The 24,737-nt window shown below is 43.0% G+C and overlaps 1 protein-coding gene across 1 annotated transcript in view; it reads right to left on the bottom strand.

The window, feature by feature from the left end:
- SUCLG2 (succinate-CoA ligase GDP-forming subunit beta) overlaps positions 1-24,737 on the bottom strand; it is a 330,134-nt gene that overhangs the window by 253,725 nt on the left and 51,672 nt on the right. Inside the window, exon 2 of the mRNA XM_066244600.1 lies at positions 2,142-2,283. Within this exon, the coding sequence (XP_066100697.1) occupies positions 2,142-2,283 (142 nt within the window). The remainder of the gene's footprint in view (positions 1-2,141; positions 2,284-24,737) is intronic.

Raw genomic sequence — 24,737 nt, 5'->3', positions numbered from 1 at the left:
AAATGAAACCAATTTTCATTTCTTAAAATATTGGTTGCTCCTGCCTGAAACTAACACCAAATAACATTAAATGTAAACTTAAAAGTAAAATTTCAATCATATATCAGTTGCTCTCAATTTCTACATTTAGCATCTGAAAATGACAAATTGGTTTCTTTCTAGAATGTACATTCTAAGGAGAAAGAGGCTCATTTACCTTCCACAGCTGTATCCATGGTGCCTAATACATGACAACAATAAATACTTACTGAACGAAAGAGGAAATACACATTTCAACTGACATAACACAGAAAGGGGCTGGTGTATAAACATCTGAAGGAATTTGGAGAGAGAAATAAAAGAACAACTATAAGCTGAGGTGCCTCACTCTCTACTTTTAAAGGAGCACAGAAAATTGGCAAATTGAAATAGGAAGCCTGTCTCCCCCTTACGTTCTCCAACGTGGCGGCACTGCCGGGGCAAGGCCAGTGAGCGAACGCTCTAGTGTTCCCTTCTCATGAGAAACACGTGCTCTCCCAGGTGGCGGGCAGAGAACACACATGCAAGCCCTGCTCGTGTCCGTCATGGGGGCCACCGGCCTCGTGTCTGCTGAGCACAGGACAGGTGGCCAGCGTGAGAAGATGTCCTGGACGTGTGAAATGCAAACCGCATTGGCAAAGAGCAGGACCAGAAAAGAATGTACAACATCCCACTGATAATTACTTTATATTAATTACAGGTTGAAATCACATTTTGAATATATTGGGATAAACAAAATATATTATTAAAATTTATTTGATCCATTTCTTTTTAGCTTTCTTAAGGTGACTTAGAAAATTTAAAAATGTTTATGTGGCTCATATTGTATTTTTACTAGACAGGTTTTTTTAAATTTTATTTAAGAAAATTAAATCTAATGGGGTGACATTGATCAATAAGAGTACATAGGGCCCTGGCCGGTTGGCTCAGCGGTAGAGTGTCGGCCTGGCGTGCGGGGGACCCGGGTTTGGTTCCCGGCCAGGGCACATAGGAGAAGCGCCCATTTGCTTCTCCACCCCCACACCCTCCTTCCTCTCTGTCTCTCTCTTCCCCTCCCGCAGCCAAGGCTCCATTGGAGCAAAAGATGGCCCGGACGCTGGGGATGGCTCCTTGGCCTCTGCCCCAGGCGCTAGAGTGGCTCTAGTCGCAACAGAGCGACGCCCCGGAGGGGCAGAGCATCGCCCCCTGGTGGGCAGAGCGTCGCCCCTGGTGGGCGTGCCGGGTGGATCCCGGTCGGGCGCATGCGGGAGTCTGTCTGACTGTCTCTCCCCGTTTCCAGCTTCAGAAAAAATACAAAAAAAAAAAAAAAAGAGTACATAGGTTTCAGGTAAACATTTCTATAGCATGTGAACTGTTGATTGTGTTGTGTGCCATCACCCAAAGTCATCATTTTCCATCACCGTATATTTGTCCCTCTTTACTCCCTTCCTTCACGCCCTTCCCCACATCCCCAGACTAGATAGTTCTAATCCAGGTGATAAGAGGAGTGTGGGAGCCACCAGAAGAAAAGTCCATGAAAAACAGCACGATCTGATTCCTAATTTCTCAATCGGTAACTAGAGAAACTGGTTTAATTCCCACCATGTATCAATGTACAGTCTCACTTAAAGATAACACAACAGCATTGAGAGATAAACCCATTAGCCTTGCATTATAGATAAGGAAATTGAGGCAAGCCAGGGCTGATAGGTGGGAGGGCAAAACACTGAACCAAAGTCAACTTGACTTTGAAATACATGTTCTTCCCCTTTCTCTCCTCCAGTCACTCAGAGGGCACTTTCCCCATGTTCAAAGAGGCTGAAAAAAGGATGCCAACTACCTTTCCTGACTTAACCTGCTATGTGCCCATCTTGCCACTCCATGTCCTTCAACCGTATTTCCTTGTGCCACTACACCACAGATAAGAGAACCGGAGGAAAAGGTGACTAAAACGCAGGGGAATTATCAAAGAGTGACATCCCATATGCTGCTTTATCCTGTAAAACAGTTTTGTTGGTTGGGCTTTTTCGCTCTATCTGTCACTGTTAGCATAACCCACAACAAAGCAGTTCAACCGGTGGGAAACAGCTACCCATGAATTCACTAATTTGAGCCAAGTATTTCACCAGTCTGAGTTAGCTTACTTAGTTTCTTAGCAGCCTCCAAAGCTTTATTGGCAGTGTCCACTACAAAGAATCTCTGGACTTTCACTCCATTGTCAGCCATCAGTTTCTTGCTCTGGTATTCCTGCAGGTTCAGCCATCGTCTGGGGGTTAGATGAAGTGCCTAGAGAAATCGAGGCGGGGGGGGGGGGGGGGAGAACACTTTTTAATAACGAGAAATAACAGTCAATCTATATGGCCAGTCTTTTAGGTACCCTCAAATGGCAATTAGCAACACAGATTTTATACAAAAGAAAAAAGTCTACTACATCAATTCCTCATGCTTGTTTTTCTAATGCAAAATGCACGTAAGTTCTAAAAACTATGAAAACTCAGTAAGATCTGTGACTAATTAACAGTAATGTACCAATGTCTATTTCCTGGTTTTGTGCATGCAGGAAAACTAGGGGAAATGTCAACATTAGGGGAAGCTGGGTGAAGGAAACACAAAACTCTTGCACTATTTTTATAGCTCCCTGTAAGTCTATAAGTATTTTAAAATAAAAAAAGATTTTTTTAATGATAAGAACTGTATTATATAGTGTATGTCGCTCCCATTCCTACCCCAAATAAATAAAGTTCACTTATCATTTAAATACCTGTATGAATTGTTGATCACTTTAAGGAAGTTCAGGAAATTTTTTTAACACTTTGAGGTCAATGGGCCACAGACTAATCCATTACTTTACCATAGTAAATGGAGTCTAGATATAATCATTACATGTTTAAAGAGATTATCTCCTTCACACAGCAAAGCTGAGTACAGTAACCTGACTCACCATTAATTAAACTAATTCCTAAAAACTGCAACTGGTGTATGAAAGGAACCTTGCTACGCATCAATCAGTTTTTATCTGTGCTGAAAGAAAATAACCAAAGGGCAGAATGACATGAAGAAATAGATTCTTCTCATTTTATCCAATAAGATCAAGAGCATTCCCTATCCAAGCCATAGCCCAATTTTAAAAGCAGAAAAATAAAAACAGGAAAAAATAAATACACCTCGTTTGAGCTCATTTCTATCCATGAGTAATGATTAAAAGACCCACTGCTCATGGGAGGTAGCATGACAAGGCCATCAATGCAGAAAGAAACCAAAATATCCATCACACAACTGGGTCACAAGACTGGAGGCAGAAGGTCACCCGACACACTTCCCTATGGTTTCTGTCAAGGACTCGGTGGATGGCCAAGACAGTATCACACAGACCACCAGCTGATGCCAACAGGACTGTACCACACAGAACTATTCGCTTCTAGCACCTCTAATGTGTCCCTAAAATAGCATTTCATTCTTGGAATCCCCAAGCTACAGCACACTCACGGAGCACTTTTGGACAAAGAACCACTCCCAAGAGGTTCCAGCACCTTCAACTAGATGGGGCTCTCCTCAAAGGCAGAGAGTGTGTCTTCATGAAGAATGTGACAGTGCTTGGCAACTGGAGGATACACAAAAAAATGCCAGTTAGATGTCCAAATGAACAAACCCTGCTTTTTGTCCTTTTGTCCCCTAATTCAGATAGTTTCTCATTCCCAGAAAATGACCTCTAAAAATAGGAAAGTCTTTCAGATCTTATTAAAAACAATATAATTTACACACACTTAAAAAAAATTCAAATCTTACCATGATTAAAGCTAAATATATCTCTCTGTTCTATCCTTAGTATTACTGAAAATAATGTTTTCGATGTTGAAGTTGCCCGTACTTCTTTAGAAATAAATACACTGGGATAAAAACAAACTGCCAGGTAGGCAATACTCACATCACTTACTGGCTATTATACTATATAAATGTTCTGATTTGGTAGACTTCTGAACTTTCAAATTTTGATGAAATAGTAATAATTTAAAAAACACAAAATTTCAATAATGAGCACATTCATTGTCTCAATAGCCTTAGTAGCACATCACATAACATACCAAGAAAAACAAGTTTTAGGTGTTTTATAAAAGCTCCCTAAAGAAACAGAAGATTACACATTAGATATGCACCATATTCTAGGACCATTTTTCAAAGGCAAATAGGGAAGAATCAATAGATTAAGTCTATGTTGACATACCAATTTAAAGCAGTTAAAAGAAGGAAAAAATATTCAGACTGAAAAGAACATTTGAGAGAGACTAAAAATAGTCACAGTGTGGTCACAGTTAATTTCTTTACATCAGAGCACACACTGTATTAATTTTAGATATTTTAATGCAATCTGCTACAAACTAATTGCAATTGATCTAGAGACCAGCTTCATAGACATATAATACATATTGACTGTTTCTGCACTGACTCAGATGAAAGCCTCCTTTAAGTCGGTTACTTTTAAATTGAAAACTAACACAGTGAACACAGCTGCTGATTCTAGGCTATCACTCTACAAAGTGATCAATAATCACCTGTTTGTCAACCCCACACGTGAAAGAACAGGGTTGCTCACTGGGTCTAAAACTTCATTCCTTAAGAATTTGTGATATATCTAGAGAGGAACAATTTGAGTCTCCTTCTGCATTTTCAGGAGGAAGAAAAAAAGGAGAGCAAACATCTGCTAAGCAAATAGGTGGTGTGAAGCATGCTATACATGTAATCAAATGCCGAATAATAATAATAACGAAAACAGTTGTGTCTACTAGTTCAACAATGAAAACTAACATGAAAAGTCAGGTATTATTATCTTTCTCAAGAGCTGTCAATAATGCAAACCAACAAATATCCCTAACTTTCCCTCCTCCAGGCACTTCCTTGCGTACCTGAAATCAGATGAGGCCTTGTAACTAGCTCCAGCTGGTAAATTGAGTACATATGGGATGTGATCCATATGGGCCAACACTGAATACCAACCCTCCCACCAATCTAAATCCTCTCTCTCTTGACCTGAGGATGGCAGTATACAAGAGGACAGCTGATGTATGGGCCGAGGCCAGAAAGAGGACCAACACATCCCCAAGTGATCCACAATGAATGAGTAGTGAAAAATAAACCTTTGTGTACTTTTATTCACTGAGATTCTGGGGATTGTTACTGTTGCAGAACCTAGCCCATCTACAGAACCTCACCTATCCTAACTATAAAAACATCTTTTAAATTAGGAAACCCAGGCTGAAGGTTAATTCACTGGCATAAGATCACAGGAGGCTATCAAATGGCAAAGCTTCTCTGATTAACAGTAATTGTCACTGTGTTATACTGCTGGTTAACTGCATTTGGATTCTGGCCCCACAATCCCAGAGGTCCCCTGGTGATAAAGACAGATTGGGTTGAGTAAGATCATGTTCCTATCTTCAAACATATACCAGCAACAGAACTCGCATAAAACACTGGCCTAGTGCATGCAAGGACAAGTGTCACTGCTCCAGACTGAGGGTGGGAGGAGGGGGAGAGGTTTGAGTAGGTGCTGTCTGTCCTAAGACACCAGAATGGTAGAAGTCATTTATTTCAACTCCTAGAAAGAGAGCTACCTGTTATATTCGCAGACTGATACCTTCACTGCATGAATCAGGACCCTCCCAGGGAATCCATGAACTCTGCAATGGGAGCAATGGGAGGGAGATGAAAGACCATCCAGCACAGGGCCTTTCCCCATTGTTTCTGCATTATTTGCCTGCTTGCCTTCAGCTCTCGCCCCTTTTTTTCCATTCAGATTTTGCTAATTTGAGGCTTGTCCAGAGATTGGACAGGAGGCTTTTTTTATCTACCTCTTTCTGAATCAGGAACAACTCCGGCAGTGGCTACACCACCTCTGAAGTCCCGGGTCCCTCCAGACAAGCCTTTCTTCCGTAATTCCAGTCCTACCAATCCCTTCACTAGGCCTCCTGCACCCATCAGCTGGCCCTGGACTGATGACTCCGCCTCCTTCCACTCCCTGGGTTGGCAAAGGACTCCTCCTGCTGCCAGTCTCTGGGTTGCCTCCCTAACTCTGTTTGCCTTCCATTGGTTCTAATAACTCTATAACTGTCCGTCTTTCCTTGTTAAAAGACTTGATGCTCCAGAGTCTGCAGATGACCCCTCAAGGCAGAGGAGCAAAAGGCAGATTCCAAGGTATGAAAGGACTAGTAAGGTCCAAACTCCTTATTTTACAGGCAAGAATCCAAGGCCTAAAGAGGGGATGTAACATGCGTAGGGATCCTACAGTGAGCCAGAGGCAGGGTAGGAATTGGGCAAATTCCACTTGTTTTTTCCTTTTTTATGGATTTTGGCAAAGTCACCATATTGGGAATAGCATAATGTTCTCAAAACAGCGAGGTGGCCGGGCACCTGGGTCTGGCTCCTGTGGGACTTATATGCAGCCTCCTGCTCCCTCCCGTCCATGTCTCTGAAGGAGCGACCACCGCTAGGCTAGAAGGGCAAGGAGAAAATACAACTTAAAAGAAGAGCTGCATATAAAGATTTAAGGGCCTATAAGAACAAGGTAGAGATAGAAGAAAAAGAACGAAAAGAGAAAGAAAGGACCAAGAGAACCAAAAGATAGACAATGAATAAGTGGGCAAAAACTCATGCCCCCCAAATCAAAGCACAAAATTAGACAGCTACACAGAGAAAATTACAGGACTAAGAAGTCATCCTTGGCCCCATGGCTTTAAAATTAGAGGTGTAGCGACTCCTGAAATAGCACCACAGGAGGAAAAAGGCATAAAGGGAGGCTAGAAAGTAATGGCATTGAACTGGTGCCCCCCAAAGGGAGGATCTGTGAGCCACATATGCCCACTGGCTCTACACTCATGGTCCTCAGTCTGAGTTTACATAGCAACAGTCTTCACTCAGGAAAGTGGCATGAAGGAGCATTAGAAAGAGCCAAAAATTCACCAGTAGTCAGGAAAAGAGAAAGATATTAGAAATAGATATTAGAACAAAACTGAGAAGCCATTATGAAAAAAAAAAATGAAGGTTTAATGTCACTGTGCAGGGATAGTGAACTGTTTTCTCACACACTACTCATGCAAATAGAATACCAGTGCAACTATCTTCAAAAACAATTTGACAGCATGTATGAAAACTAAAACACACACCACATCCCATGAACTGCAATCTACTTGTTGGGTCTAACCAGGCAAAACACTGACACATGTATCAGGGATATATACAGGGGTCCTTTGTGCAGTGTTAAACACAGTAGAGCAGCGGTTCTCAACCTGTGGGTTGCGACCCCGGCAGGGTCGCCTAAAGCCATCGGAAAATACATAATGCATATCAGGTATTTACATTCCAAATCATAACTGTAGCAAAATTACAGTTATGAAGTAGCCACCAAAATTATTTTTTGGTTTGGGGTCACCGCAACATGAAGAAACTGTATTGCGGGGTCACGGCATTAGAAAGGTTGAGAACCACTGCAGTAGAGGGTCACGTTGGAAGTGACCTAAATGCCTATGGAATAAAAGAAGCCTGGCTAAATAAACCACAGTATATCCAGACTATATGAGGAATTGAAAATACCTATGCCAGAACAACAGCACTCAGGATCCATGTGTTCCCCTGTGTCTTCAGTTCCCTCGTTACTAGCTTGCCAAAACTTTTAAGCAACCACTTGCAATCCTCTAGCACCTTTTTCATTGGCCGCAAGGACCTGGAAGCTACATGTGGAGCCACGAGGTAGAAGTGGCCTGGATTAGGAGTTGTCACATTGGAGGACCACTGCCTCAACATCCCCTGACCCACGTTTGCATGAATGAGAAATAAATCTCTGATGCGTTTACCACTGAGATCCGGGAATACCCCGTACTAGCCTCACACTCTAGCCTGGTAAGTATGAACATCCTAACACTGAATGCTCTACAAGGCACGTTACTGAAAGAAATCAGTAAGTTTCTTTCAATATGTAAAGCAGGATAATATTTATATTTCATTCATGTCCACACACAAAGCAACATTCTGTATCTTTTGAAGACAGAGCTCTGTAGAAATAAATGTACAGAAAAGGGTCCAGGTGAAGTTCACCAAGCTAATGCCAGGAAGCTTGAAGAGGGCATACCTGGAAGACAGTAACCAAAGGAAGGCTTAAACCTAATCTAAGAAAATAATAATTTATTATTTGTGTAATGAAAAGCTACTTAAAACAACACTGAGAGGAAATAAGCGAACCTAGGCTTCAACACAACTGCATAGCTGTGAGTTTCTGTTAACTCATCTGGAAAATGAAGGGCTTACACCCTTACTTAAACACAGTGGAACTCTTGAACTGCAGTGTGGAATCAAGTAGGGGTTTGGGGGGACAAAGCTTGCATTCTCTGTCACACAGAACTACCACCTCCTGTAAATTTAAGGTGTTCCATAGGAAGGGGCTCTTAACCTCGACTGAGCTCACAACAGTAATGAGGCTGTGAAAATACAAACAAGCAACACAGAGGAAAATAAAATTCCGTCTTTTTATGGGCAAGGCAAGGAAGGCAGACCCTGAACAGGCTATAGAAGGCCGAAAGTTAGTATGTGTTTGCTCTAGTTTAGTTTTTGCCAATATCATTCTGTATGCAAATTAGCACCCATAAATCTACCTTAGTCAAGTAACTTAGGTGTCGTGCAGATAAAATATATGTATTATGCTCACTTTGTTAAAGATGGCGCTGCCCACGTGGAAGCCCGTCTCCCAGGTGATATTAGTTGCCCTTCCCACTTGGGATGGGCGTGATTATATTAATGTGTGTTGGGGGTGGGCTGTGGGCAGGCAGGATCCTTGTAGTCTGGGGCTTAGTTTTAGGACTAAACCTTTCCCACCCTTTTTGCTGTAGGGTGGTGCACTCTCATGAGGAATCCCATTATGCCTCAGATAAGTGAGTGACTTTGTATTAGAGACTTCCGTATTTTGTATATTGGATTAAAGGTTTTGATTTCTGCACTATAAAGTGGGGCAGACCAGGAGCTTGCTCTCTCAGTTCCTGAGATTAGCATTAGAGCAGAGGAGAGCAGAGGAAAGCAGAGAGGAGAGGAGAGGCCATGTGGAGGAGGCCAGAAAAAGCAGCCAAGATGGCGGAGTGAAGGAGAAGCCAGTTTTGTGCAGAGTTTGTGCAGGGAGAAGGAAGGAGATGGGGAACAGAGGTGAATAAGTCTGGTGAGCTAGAAACCTTTGATTCTAGGGAACTCCAATAAATCAGTAGCTTTGTGAGCACTAAATGAGTGGGTTTTGGAGCCCAGTGTGTGTTTTTACTTGCCCTCTGGGTGCAAGCTAGGATTAAAGATGATGGCCCACCAGTACTTGGCTCCGTTGTTTCTTTACCGACTGTCCAAATCCAATGCAAACCTGCATGGGCCAGGCGGCTGTGATGGCGGCCGTGGTTACTGGCCTTACATTAGGAAATACCAGGCTTCCAATAAACGTGTTGGTGCAGATGAGAAGACAGATCTGAGTACAAGTATCATAAAATAAAAGGCCTGACTGCTTAAGACAGGATTAAGACAGGATTTGAAAAAGAAGCCACTTAATTGTTGCCCTATAAAAGAGATTAATTGGGATCCTATTTTAAGAGGAATAATAATAATAATAATAATAATTTTTAAAATAATATTTTTCTGAGCAGAGAGAAAAGCAGCATAGCATGTGACTAGCAGCCTAAGCTCCTGAAAATACAGCATTAGCATCCCTGTTATCTAGACCTAGAATGCTCCTTACCCCTCTTCAGGAAGAAACTTCATTGCTTTAATATGACTTTTTCTCCTTTCTTTCCTTTTGATTCAAACTGACCTCACTCAGCACCTTGACTTCCCTGCCTCCTGCTCCCCCGCAAAGACCACTCCCTTAATCATTAAGCCCTCAGGACACTGAGGTTCTGATTTCCATCAAATAATCTTAGGAACAAAGCCTCAGGTCTGCTGACTCCAGGGACAGAGTTTCAGTCAAACTAGAGATAATATATTTAGGCCTCGGTTGTGTTTCAGCTCCAGAATGACCCCACTGACCACATCCTTGCAAAACCGTAGGAAGTGATGCCATGGCTGACATCAGAACCAGATGCAATGACTAATGACCCCCTACCTTAGCGTTGACCAATCAGTAGAGACCTCGACTGACCCTAACTCACTTAGCCCTCTATATAGCCCATCGCCTAGAAACACTCAGGGAGCCAGGTCTTCGAGCATTAGCTCACCTGTCTCTGCGCATGGGCCACTTCCGAAAAACAAACCCTTACTCTCTTTGCTGCAAACTCCTGTTCGTATCTTAGTCGGCTCGGTGTGCACAGGTAAATGAACCCCTTTAATCTGGTAACATCCTTACTTTGCACACTGTAAGGAAATTAATCAATTAACTAGTCCACTATGGCTGAGTTCTTACACTCTAGCAGAGGTGCACAGAACGGCTACCCATAAGATGATAAAAGAAAAGGCAGCTGACCTGAGTTTCTTCATTTACAAATTCAGGAAACTAACAGGCCCATCTCCATAGCTGGTATGAGAATTAAATAAGCTAATATTATAAATCAATTGAAACAGGGCCCAGGATATCATAAGTACTAAAAAAAACAAAACTGTTAGCTATTATTGTTTCATGTAGAAAAGCAAAGGGGGAGAAAAGTGTAACAAGGAGGTACTCAGTAATCACTAGAATAAAAAGAGTAGGTGACCAGGCACAGATGAAAACAAAAGGCCTATGGTGTCCTACTGCTCATTTTAAATGCATGAGGGAGGTATTTTTAAACTCTAATAATGGAATCTCTATACTTAAGTCACTCAAGAATCATAAAAAGAAATAGAACAGGAATTTACAAAAGGAAGGGTCAGACAAATCTCACATTCTCTAAGCAACTTAAAATGTACCATTGTGATAAGTAAATCTGCTTTCTACCACATCTGCGACATGAAATCCCCCACCTCACGGATAAGAAATTGAAAGGTAAGAGAGGGTGAATAACTTCTCTAAGGACACTCAGCTAGTTTGAGCCAAGATTTGAATCACATCCGTCTAAAAAACCCATGTGCTTTCTATTATTCCGATTGGTTGGTTGATTGACTGATTTTTCTGAGTTAGTCTATGAACCCTACATCAATAGAAAGCACTTGGAACCACCACAGAAAAAGAAAATGTACTGCCACTCCTGATCTAAAAATGCCTGTTTTCCGTTTAATAGAAGAGAAAACAAAGTGACTGACTGTTGGGCGGATAAAGTGTATTATGCTCACTTTGTTAAAGATAACACAAGGAGGCCGTCACCCAGGTGATATTAATGTGTGTTGAAAATCCTTGTAGCCTGGGGCTTGGTTTTGGGATTAAGCCTTTCCCACCCTTTTTGATGTGGGGTGGTACAATCCAATCATGCCTCAGAGAAGTGACTTTGTATTAGGGACTTCCCTACTTTGTATATTGGATTAGAGGTTGTGAAGCTACAATATAAAATGAGGGCGAAATGAGAGTTTGCTCTTGGTTCCTGAGATTAGAAGAGAAAGCAGAGGAGAGCAGAGAAAGGCCACGTGGAGGAGGCCAGAAGAAGCAGCCAAGATGGCGGAGTGCTGAGTGAGATGCCAGTTTGTGTAGAGTTTGTATCTGGGATAAGGAAGGAGATGGGGAACAGAGGTGAATAAGTCTGGTGAGCTAGAAACCTTTGATTCTAGGAAACTCGGATAAGTCAGTAGCTTTGTGAGCACTGAATGTGACTGGGTTTTGGAGCCCAGTGTGTATTTTTACTTGCCCGCCGGGTGCAAAGCTAGAATTAAAGACTATGGCCCACCAGTTTTTGGCTCCGCTGTTTCTTTGCCGACTGTCCGAATCCAATGTGAACCTGCATGGACCAGAAGGCTGCTGTGATAGTGGCTCTGGCCCTGGCTCCTGGCTTTACACTGACCAACTGGGAACTCTCATAAACATGGCCTGGTGCCTGAAAAGAATGTGATGGCGTGTGGAATTTAATTACAGTAGATGCCTAGAAAAGTACTTTAATGTTTCCTGATCATGAGAAACAATACTTAAACTCTTTGTAGAGCCAGGAGGCACGGCCAGGGCCACCATCACAGCCTCCTGGCCCATGCAGGTTCGCATCGGATTCGGACAGTCGGTAAAGAAACCATGGAGCCAAAAACTGGTGGGCCATAGCCTTTAATCCTACCTTGCACCCGGCGGGCAAGTAAAAATACACACTGGGCTCCAAAACCCAGTCACACTCGTGCTCACAAAGCCACTGACTTATCCGAGTTTCCTAGAATCAAAGGTTTCTAGCTCACCAGACTTATTCTCCTCAGTTCCCCATCTCCTTCCTTATCCCAGATACAAACTCTACACAAACTGGCATCTCACTCAGCACTCCACCACCTTGGCTGCTTCTCCTGGCCTCCTCCACGTGGCCTTTCTCTGCTCTCCTCTGCTCTCTCTTCTAATACTAGTCTCAGGAACCAAAAACCAAGTCCCGTTCTGCCTCCATTTTATAGTGTAGAAGTCCAAACCCTTAATCCAATATACATAATAGGGAAGTCTCTAATACAAAGTCACTTCTCTGAGGCATGATAGGATTGTACCATCTCACACCAAAAAGGGTGGGACAGGCTTAATCCCAAAACCAAGCCTCAGGCTACAATAATTCTCAACACACATTAATATCACCTGGGCAACGGCCTCTTTAACAAAGTGAGCATAATACATTTTATCTGCCCAACACTCTTCTTTACACGAAATCAGGTGGGGAGCCTGAGGCCATGTTTGCTCGTTTATAAGGCAGCTCTGATAGAACATACACACCTCTCTAAATCAGGCAGTAAGGGGTGGGTGGGAACAGCACCTGTTAAAATAAAATAATTTGTCCTCCCAGGAAAGAATAAAAAATTGAGCTTTCAGACTATCCAGAAATTCCGTCATAACAATTCCCTATTTTAGAATTAATTCTGCTCGGGGTGTGTGGGGTCCAGAAGGAGTGGCATGCCACTAAAGTAAAGTGACCAGTTGTCCTCCTTTAGGGAGGACAGTCCTTCTTTTGTAAGTTCTTTCCTCCCTCAAAAAGTGTCCTCCTACATGTCCTCCTTTTTGATATTGGAAGACTAATCTGTAAATGTCTGTATTCAATCGATGCAGAGTTGATCCATTGCATGTGATGTAACATATTTGTATCTAAATGAGTACTTTTTTCTTACAATTATTATTAAAAATTAATAGGCATGTAAGCATGATTACAATATAAAACATTACAAATGTTTTTATTATGCATTTATCATATTATAGTGTATTACTGTTGCAATAAATAAAATGTTTCTTTTATTTACAATATTGTTTTCTTCAATTTATTTTTGTCCTCCTTTTCATTGTAAAAAAGTTGGTCACCTTAGCTAAAGACAACTTTACCCTCAGGTTTAAGAGAAACTTATCTAGAAGAGTTTGAATTGGGCCTGGCTCATGACAGGTTATCAGAGATAACTTCTTTTGACTTGTCTACAAGGCAGGACAAAGTACTAATTCCTGAAGCCCGCCCTTCTTATCATCCTGCAGTGACCTTTAGAAATGCCCGAGGCACCTTAGCTCAGGATGTCTAACATACCTCAACCCCTTGTCTATCTTTGCACCTCTCCTACATATAAGGTTCCCACGTGCACAAGAATTCATTTGATTTTCTCTTGTCAATCTGCCTCCTCTTGATTGTTTACCCTGCCAGCCAAAAAGAAACAGAGGCGGGAAAAAGAGACTTCCCCCTTCCCCACAGGTAACTCGACTAAGTTATATTTTTGAATCAAACCTCATACTAGGCCCTGGCCGGTTGGCTCAGTGGTAGAGTGTCGGCCTGGCGTGCAGAAGTCCCGGGTTCAATTCCCGGCCAGGACACACAGGAGAAGCGCCCATCTGCTTCTCCACCCCTCCCCCTCTCCTTCCTCTCTGTCTCTCTCTTCCCCTCCTGCAGCCAAGGCTCCATTGGAGCAAAGATGGCCCGGGCGCTGGGGATGGCTCCTTAGCCTCTGCCCCAGGCGCTAGAGTGGCTCTAGTCGCAACAGAGCGACGCCCCGGAGGGGCAGAGCATCGCCCCCTGGTGGGTAGAGCGTGGCCCCTGGTGGGCGTGCCGGGTGGATCCCGGTCGGGCGCATGCGGGAGTCTGTCTGACTGTCTCTCCCCGTTTCCAGCTTCAGAAAAATACAACATAAAAACAACAAAAAAACTCATACTAGCTAACATGTGTGAGTTCCATGAAGTTACAGGATCTCTACATACTCTAGGCTTGACGAGCATCACCTCATTTAATTCTCATCACAACCCTGTGAGGAAAAAACCTGACAAGGCCCGTTTTATAGATGAGCAAATTAAGGCTCAAAGGGCCTGAAGAGAGTCACAGCGCTGTCAGGGCCATGCCTAATATGGAGTCCTTAGTCTCCAATGAGACAGCGATGGCGATCGGCCTCCCAGCCCACAGAGCAGTGAAATGTGGACAGAAGGAACAGCAGGAGGTGACCTACAGACTCTCCCAGGAAGGTGTCCAGCTGCTCTGAGAAAGAGGTTTGGGGGAAAATGGGAAGCTTTGAATGAGAGAGATGTCCTGGATGGGTTTCACTAAGTCAAAAGAATTAAGATTCTCACAGATTCTGGCTGGTTCTTGTTATCCCAGCTTCAGCAGAGAAGCAGCCTGTCTTTCTAAGGTATTAAGAAAAGTAAGACTCTTTGTAGTCAGGAAAAATGCCCAGAGGACAATTCACTCGGCTAACTCCAACTTCTGCTCCTCCAACAGCAAGAAAGAAAGGGAGGAAAGAACCACAACTTTGGTAAACATTAACATATTAACACAAGAGCAGAAATAAACGTATAAAAGATGCTGAAAACACTGAGTAGCATAGTTTCAAAATGCCTGCCTGTCCCCTAGTGGAGAGCGTGCCAGCTCAACTATGTCGCAGAGGAAATCACCCCAATTTTACATTGTAAGCAGAAGTGAGCAAGACTTACAGATACATAGCAGGAAAACAAATTAATGGGGCACAAACATGTACTTGTATTTCACTCCTGCCAAGGCCACACTGGCAGAACTCGTGCGTCATTCATTCGTGTGTGGGGGCCACGGTGCTGCCTAGCATCCCAGATCACAGGCCAGCTGCACAGACCAGCTGCTGGTGGAGGGCGAACGTCCTAAAAGGGGAGCCAGGGAAGAAGGACATGAAGACACAACGAAGAATGTAATCACAGAGTGAAAGGTATATGAAGGAAATAAAATACAATGTAGATTGAGCGGTGACCTCCAAGAAAGTGATATCTGTGCAGAGCCCTGAAGACAGAAAGAAGGTGGACATGTGAAGAAACAGAAAAGAGTCCGTGTGAGCAGGGACTGGGGGGAGTAAGATGAGAGATGAGGATGCAAAGGGGATCAGAGAGCAGACCATGCAGGTAACTTGTAAGTTACTGGCCAGAGCTTTCTATCAGTTTTAAGCAGGATGGGTGAGATCAAATTTTTACATAGTCTTCAGTTAAGACAATGAAACCAGTTACCAGAGAGCTACATTAAATCAGGCCAGAGTCAACAACCTTTTCCTATAAACAGCCGAATTATAAATATTTTAGGTTTTGAGACCAGATAGTCTCTCTTAAAACTATTCAACTCTGCCTTTGTAGCATAAAACAGTCATAGATAATATATAAAATAATGGGCATGAGTGTGTTCCAATAAAACTTTATTTATAAAAACAGAATTGGGTTGGCAGACCCCTCAACAAATAACAGACAAGGGCAGTGGACTTGGAAATGGAAATGGAGGGATTCTGGGTCCCTTTTGGTGGGAAGCAAAGCTTACGGATTAAATGTGGGGTTTAAGGTAAAAAGAACTAGTATTAGACAGACATACACACATGCACACAACACACACACACACTTTACACTCTTCATATAAACCTAGTGAATTTTATGTATCATAAAAGAGTATTTCTTTAGATTTTTTTGCCCAAACTGGCCTTTGCATAACACTTAATTATTGAGATGCCTGTACATCATTCCTCCTCCACATCAGAGTTGCTGGATCTTTGATCTTCTAACCTTCTTCATTATTCAATATTAGTCCCAGTGGCCACAGGCAAACAGCTCTGCGATAGCCCCATCCATCAATGTACATGTATTTCCAAAGCAAAATTTAGGGAAAAATAAGCAAGTGAGATATAAGAGGGTCACATAATAGCATGCAGACTTAAATAGGAATAGAAATACTAAACAATGCAATGGAGACAAATGAAGGAGTTCAGAGTATGCACCCCAAAATATGCATGAGAATTATTTTGAGCTGAAGGCAACTAAAAAAAGCAGATGCAAGAAAGCCTCTCAGCCCCCACTGCTACCTCCACCAGGAAGGGCAGGACAATTGTTAACTGTGAGACAAACTACACTTAGCCCAGAGACTGTGCATAGGAATCAACATAGCCATCTCACTAACGAATGCTTCTCTCCCATTAATGCCCCTATATTTTACCTGCCTACAACTTGCTTCTCCTAAAAGCTCAAACTCCTTTTCCTTTGTCTTACCACTTCTTTGAAAATGTATTGTTCTTTCCTTAGGATGCTACAGAAGTCTAAACAGATAAGGTATTGAGAGGTGTGTTTGGCACAGCCATTACAAGGAGTCAGATGTGTCAGCTCAGTGCATCAGATGGGGCTCCTCCTGCTACCCCCTTCAGTTTCTCCTTAAATTACTCCCCAGAGTCCCTTCCAATAAATTCAGTGAAAGCTTGCAAGGAGCAGACTTCAGTTCAATCAACTCACTCATGCTCATTCTAACAATCTAATAGCACTTAATAGTTTAGGATACATTTGAGTTTAATGGGATTTACCTGATAGGAATAGACTTCTCATCACTTCTTTAGAGCAGCAGTTTTGAGTAACCTCGTTAACTTAATCTCACAAGTTCGCCTGTCAACCAGCATGCTGGAAGAAATGACTCGGAGAGAAGTAACTGAGCGACCTTTGCAGAGCAAGTTCCCCAGATTGGCTCTCTGACATTTGAAGATCTGCTGTACAGAATGATAAGTGGTGTCTGCAAGGTTCTCAGTCCACTCTTTGTTTTTAGAAAGGGACTTTATTGCTGCTGTGGTAAACTAATTCTTAGAATGTTCTATTAAGAAAGATAATGTTGTAGAAAGTGTTCCTGTTTTCATGTTTCCATTGTCAGAATCCCCATTTATAGGAGAAATGAACATCTTAAGCATGAAATCCCATTGCCCTCCCAGTATTCCTTGTGCCAAATCTTTCAATTCCCATTCATCCCCTCTGCTCCGGCAATAATCTGAGGTTCTCAGCCAGAGTGGGGAGGAGGAGAGGAGCTGAACCTTACCTGTATCTGTACATGTAGCTTTCAAAACCAAATAACATGAGAATTAAACTTCAAAATAATCCCTGAAAAGAGAATTTAGACCACAATGTAGGACACGACATCTACTTCCCTACAGAAAACTTCTAAAAGAACTACTGTCATTCATTTGAAAACTGAAAAATTGGAAAAGCACACATAGACAAAAGGACTCTTGGCAAATAAACAATCTGACAATATCTCAGTAGCAAAAAAATAATAATAAAATCATATTCTCATCATAAAATACCCTCCTAAAATTGGAAGTTTCAATAAGGAATATCAAAAAAAATTAATCTTAATGATTTTTCTTCTAGGAATCTATAGCAAAATGCCCCATGACATTATCACAATTTAACAACTGGTCCAAGCTAAGTTAAAAGAGAAATTGAGGCAAAAAAGAGCAAACTGTGATGTACTGCTTGGTGCTGTCATAATGGCAGGTGCAGCTGATAGTGAAAAATGGGCTTAAGAGGGTGAGATTGATACTTGCGGAAGCTTCTTTCCCTGTCACTCTTTGGGAGGTGACCTTCTAACCCTGTTCACTAATGTTAAATGAGAATATCAACCATCGTAACCTTACAATATTGTTGGAAAGTAAAATTCTTTTCAATCTGGCCTGGGATCGAAGTAACCCCAGAGAGGCAAGAAATACAACGGTGGCAATATGGCGTTCCATTAGTTTCCAACAATCAGATCCAGCCAGTATCCAAATGGGTATCCAAGGATCAACAAGCCTAAATAACCCTCCCCTGTAGGGCCTTACTCTCTTCTCTTGAGGACTTCCTCTTTTGTGTAGAGAAGGTGAGAGTCACCTCAAAATTGACCTCTAGAACCTGCTGTCTTTGAGGTACCTGGCCGTACCAGGCAGAGGGAACACCTGAAGGAACGCTGCCACAGCAACACCTGGAGAAGTGACCTGAGGCCTCAAGACCAAGCCCGTCCCCCCGCCCCAAGCAGGAAAAATCACTACAGGGTTAGACACAGTGCTAAGCAGAGTGGGAAAACAGAAAGAAAGAACACAAGATTGCACCAAGCTATCTAGACAAAACATTCACAGCAGCACTGGAAGAAATAAGAAGAATGAAGGGATTGTGCATGGGAGAACAGATATCAAGAGGAATCCCTAAAGAACAGCAGGCAAGTATGAACTAGACTGAAGCAGAATCCACAGCTAAGAAAGCCCAGGACAGGGCTGTACCAAAAGTGGGAGTAGCCCTGGTTACATTTTAAACTCAAAGGCTGGATACACACAGAGCATAGGAGGGGCCAAGGCAACCATGAGAATGACTGAGCAGAGGGTACACTCCTGGACAAGGATGGTAAATTGTGGGCACGTGGCCCTGAGAGATGACAGCGCCCGAGGCTACTTCAGACACCACGAAAGACCAGTTACTGGTACATACACACTCTGCCCTGCTCCCAGACACTGATGGCAGGATGCCCTAAGCACAATATCAAAAGAGATTAAACAACAGAGGCCCACCAACATCGTGAAAGAGAAACAAAAGAGAAAAGTTCATGGGGTGATGGAGGGAGAGTTGACATGGGTGGTGAGCACACAACGCAATGTACAGGTCACGTGCTGTAGAACTGTGCACCTGAAACCTGTATAATCTTATTGGCCAATGTCACCCTTCTGTGTAAGAGATTCAATAAAAATTTTTTTTTAGCCTGACCAGGCAGTGGCACAGCAGATAGAGCGTTGGACTGGGATGCAGAGGACCCAGGTTCAAGACCCCAAGGTCGCCAGCTTGAGCACAGGCTCATCTGGTTTGAGCAAAACTCATCAGCTTGAACCCAAGGTCGCTGGCTCCAACAAGGGGCTACTCGGTCTGCTGAAGGCCTGCGGTCAAGGCACATATAAGAAAGCAATCAATGAACAACTAAGGTGTTGTAACGCTCAATGAAAAACTAATGATTGATGCTTCTCATCTCTCTCTGTTCCTGTCTATCCCTCTCTCTGACTCACTCTCTGTCTCTGTAGTAAAAAAAATAATTTTTTTTAAAAGTTCATGGAGAACACAGTCCAAATTGTACTTGAAAAGGTATAATACATTAGACAGACGTGTTCTGGCCATCAAAAATGTTCACTACAGCATTATTCATGGTAGCCAAGACATGGAAACTACCTAAGGGTCCTTCAGTGGATGACTGGATAAAGAAAATGAGGTACATGTATACAATGGAATACCACTCTGGCATAAAAAGAGATGAAATGTTTTCATTTGTGACATGGATGGATCTTGAAAGTATCATGCTAAGCGATATAAGTCAGATATAAAAAGGCAAGAACCATATCATGTCACTCATATGTTGGTGGGATATAAAACAAAACAGAAAGCAACAAATAAGCAAACAAAAGAAGCAAAGTCATAGGCAGATGCTAGTATGGTGATTACAGAGAAAAAGGGGGGTGAGAAGAGGATGAAGAGGGTGAACTAGGCCAATAGATGGCGATGGAAGGAAACTAGACTTTGAGTGGTAAGCACACAATGCAGGATACAGACGATGTAGTATAGAACTGTACATCTGAAACTTATAGAATGTTATTAACCAATGTTAATACCCCAATAAATTTAATTTAAAAAAATTACCTAGAAGTTCCTCTCCTGGCCGTGGCTGATTTGCTCAATGGTAGAGCATCAACCCAGTGTGTGGAAGTCTCGGGTTGAATTCCTGGTCAGAGCACACAGGAGAGGTGACCATCTGCTTCTCCTCCCTCCCCCTCCTCTCTCTCTCTCTCTCTCTTCCTCTCCTGCAGCCATGGCTTGATTGATTTGAGCATATCGGCCCCAGGAAGCTCCAGAATGCCCGTTTTATATGCCATTCAATGGCAGTCTCAGAGGTGCTACTTCTCTCACCAACATCATTGTTATTATCAGAATGTCTCATGAGCAGACAGTAACCTCACAGTCCTCATCTACATTAAGTTCTGAAAGACTGTGTCCCGTGTACTGACAGAGAAACTAACAACAGGCCATCCCCTGGCCTCACACCGTCCCTGAATACAACAGTCCCAAATCAGAAGCTCCTGCTATTTCTGAGACAAAACTTGCCTAACTCACCTCACTATATAAATGGCTTTATAAAAGTACATTCGAATTTACAGGGGTGGCTTACAAAATAACCTATGTATACACAACAATACGCCCAAAGCTGACAAGAGTGCTCTCTTTTGAGGAAGGGCAGGGGGTATAAGAGCCTTCATTTTTACTATATTATCCTGCATGTCTTTTGAAGTCTGAACCGATGACACATGCACTACCTTGACAAGTGAATACCTTTCTCTAGAAAACCTTTCCTGACTCCCAAAATCAGGGCTTAGCAAACTACAGCCCACTGGTCATACCTGCCCACCACCTTATTTTAGTCAATAAAGTTTCACTGGACACAGCCACACGCATTCATTTACATACTGTCCAGGGCTGCTTTCACTGAGAAGATAGAAGTAAGTGGTTCCAATAGAAAACATAAGGCCCAGAAGCCCAAAATATTTACTCTATGTTCCTTTACAGAAAATCTGTGCTGACTCCCACCAAAGCCAATATCAGCAGTCACGTCCAAGTTAAACTTTCTCAGCACAGTCCATCACGCCCCTCAGAGTACATCCCAAAGTGCAGTTATATGCTGCTGTGATTCTCCAGTAGTTGGCATAACCCACTGGATGGGATGGTCTCCGCAGCACACACCAAGACAGTCCCAGCATGAGTGAGGCCCTTCGTAAGGACTTGCTAAATGATAATTAATTAGATATAAAGGCCACTGGAAAATGACCTTCAGTCTAAAACTGAGACCACTGACCTGCCTTCACGATTCTCACGACAAATAATATTAGACAAGGCAGGCTCTTCCCTGGGCAATAGTCCAGTACTCATATTTCTAGACTGACACAGATTGTAGCCCACATGCCTACAATTTGACTTAAAGAATCCAAGGCTGAGAAGGTTTTCTCTTCATCCAGCTATATACTAGCTACAAATAGCCAAACAAGCCATTCAAACCCAAACTCTATAAAGATGTGCCTCAGAGCACATTCATTGTGTGCCCACTACATGCCAGGCAGCACACTCAGACATGCTGTGTGGAGGCTTAGATCACAGACACTGGAGTCAGAGGCCTGCTCATGAGTCTTGGCCCCACTAAGGTAATGAACATGACTATTAATGAGATGATTAGGAGCGGAATCTCCATTCTGCTGCAGTACTCTGGAAACAGCAAGGTAGGAAAAGGATTGTTTTGTCCAAATGCAGATGGAAAACCAAAGCACAGAGAGACAGATATTTTTCCAAGGTCACAGGGATTAAAACCAAACTTCTGGAGTCAATGACCTTAATCACTACATTGTCAGGTTATCATCAGTCATCAATAAGGTCGTCCCTTTGAAGTATGTATTACAGTGCCTAACACAAAACAGATACTCCATAAATGCTTTCATTATTGTGTAAGTATGCCATCACCAGAATCATCCAGTCAAGAAAAGGACCCATTTGATCTTCCACAAATTTAACAAACATGTAAAAAGATAATTTGTAATCCTTCATATTGAAATGTAAATGTGAGCTTGTCTGACTATGCTTTCCACCACCCTGAGCTCTAGAACTCACAGTGTAGAGGGATAAATGTACCTGTACTGTTTTTGTTTTTGTTTAATCAATGTACATAAGCCAGGAACCAAAAGCAGAACAAATTAATAATGAAAAGCAAAATGTTTTTAAGGTTATTCAAAAGGACATGATTATGTTTTTATGGCTGTTTCACAGACTGATTTAGGTAAAAATTTCTCTAATTCCATGCTGAAGTACTTACTAGAAAAATGTATCTATTAAATATTTATGATATCAATATTCATAAACATTGCAGTGCATGACAATTTCTGTACTGAAATCATTTACACAGAGGTGGTAAAACCTTTAAAACAGAAAAAGCAAATAAAGTTTTTGCACACTTTCAAAAACCAAGTTTTAAACCAAAATCCATGTGGTTACCATTCCCTGACTCCAACTTCTACACCTGACTTCCTCATGTTCTATAATCTGTAAAATTATGTAAGTCCCCAAGTCCACATAAAATTAAATAAACATCCCATAATGAGACACCAGGATATATCTAGTTATAATAAATACCAACTAAAAACAATGCTTGCCATCAGTGTCAACAATTTTTCCTGGCGACAGTGAGGCCTAAGCTTCATTAGGTAGGTATACCATTTCAGTGGACAGCTGCTCACTGTCCTAGGCTGACTGAGGACACTCTGAGGAACCCTGAATTCTCATTAAAAGTGTTCTCATTCAGTACACTTCTCTTATTTCAGGGGTGGAATCCTCTCCAGTTTTTGCTTAATTTCAGTTATTCTCTAACACCTACAAATATTTTAATATTTTTGAAAATTTTTTCTTATTTTGTGTATTTTGTCTAGAGGTTATCATTGTGTTATGTGTTACCAGTTAGTCCATTATAAGCTACTCCATTACCGGAATAAGGTATTTATTTTATAACCGTATAGTTCAGAAAAAGGCACATTTTCAGATGCGGTCTAAACATGGGACAGAGCAGAAACACCACCTTTCCACCTGGACACCGTCCATGTGTTATCCAATCCTCACACTATAACAGCTCTCTTCTGCATCTGCACTAACCGGCGACATCTATCCAGAACCTTGTCATGCTCAGGGTATTAGTAAAAGCTCTTTGGTGTCACAATAGGAAGGGATTTATCTTTCTTTTGCCAGTTCTTGGCCATTACCAAGGTGACAGTCCAGAGCCTATAGAACTCTGAACAGATTTCAACAATTCCAGGCCACACAAAGTAAACTGACATCTCTTATAAGCAAATTGACTCAAGATGAATACAGATCACAGTGGTATTTTAGTCAAAAGAGTCAATAAACAGCGGCCTAGGTGAACTAACTCTAAGTCATCTGAGATAAGCTCACTGCTCACTCATTACTGTTCCTTTCAATCAGGGTTCAATCTTTGGGCCTACACTAGTATGTCTTAGCTTTGTCCCTGACAAGTTCATGCCAATTTGATAGAACACAGTAGCAGAAAAACAATATTGTTTAAATCGACCTTGCTCAGGAAATTGCCGGAACTCAGTCCAGAAAATACCTGTCCCCAAATTCAAACCATTCTTTGAGAGCTACGCACATGTCTATGCATACCATACTGACCTAGCTTCCTCTTCCTCTTAACTCCTGGTTTCACCACTTTCTGTCTGTCTACTCAAGCCCTCTGGCCCTCAATCATTAAATGGGGATGATTAAACAGAGTAATCACGAGGATAAAATGAGTTAATACATAGGAGTTCTTACAATAGCCTGTCACATAATGAGAGCTCAAAAAATACTAGCTAGTATCATTTATAATTACTGTGAATTTTATAATACTATTCAACACTACTTCCAACACCATTCTGGAGATCCACACAGCAGCAGGAGGACCTCAGTGACCCACACGGCAGGGGCATCCTCACAGCAGCAGGAGGACCTCAGTGACCCACACGGCAGGGGCATCCTCACAGCACACCAGGAGGACCTCAGTGACCCACACGGCAGGGGCATCCTCACAGCACATCAGGAGGACCTCAGTGACCCACACAGCAGGGGCATCCTCACAGCACACCAGGAGGACCTCAGTGACCCACACTGCAGGGGCATCCTCACAGCACACCAGGAGGACCTCAGTGACCCACACTGCAGGGGGCATCCACACAGCAGCAGGAGGACCTCAGTGACCCACACGGCAGGGGCATCCTCACAGCACACCAGGAGGACCTCAGTGACCCACACTGCAGGGGGCATCCACACAGCAGCAGGAGGACCTCAGTGACCCACACAGCAGGGGCATCCTCACAGCACACCAGGAGGACCTCAGTGACCCACACTGCAGGGGGCATCCACACAGCAGCAGGAGGACCTCAGTGACCCACACGGCAGGGGCATCCTCACAGCACACCAGGAGGACCTCAGTGACCCACACAACAGGGGGCATCCTCACAGCACACCAGGAGGACCTCAGTGACCCACACTGCAGGGGGCATCCACACAGCAGCAGGAGGACCTCAGTGACCCACACGGCAGGGGCATCCTCACAGCACACCAGGAGGGCCTCAGTGACCCACACGGCAGGGGGCATCCTCACAGCACACCAGGAGGACCTCAGTGACCCACACTGCAGGGGGCATCCACACAGCAGCAGGAGGACCTCAGTGACCCACACTGCAGGGGGCATCCTCACAGCACACCAGGAGGGCCTCAGTGACCCACACGGCAGGGGCATCCTCACAGCACACCAGGAGGACCTCAGTGACCCACACTGCAGGGGGCATCCACACAGCAGCAGGAGGACCTCAGTGACCCACACGGCAGGGGCATCCTCACAGCA

This window comes from Saccopteryx bilineata, chromosome 10 (assembly GCF_036850765.1).
Source record: "Saccopteryx bilineata isolate mSacBil1 chromosome 10, mSacBil1_pri_phased_curated, whole genome shotgun sequence".
Taxonomy (NCBI): Eukaryota; Metazoa; Chordata; class Mammalia; order Chiroptera; family Emballonuridae; genus Saccopteryx; species Saccopteryx bilineata.
Note: the sequence above shows the minus strand (reverse complement) of the source record. Positions and strands in the feature narration are given on the sequence as shown.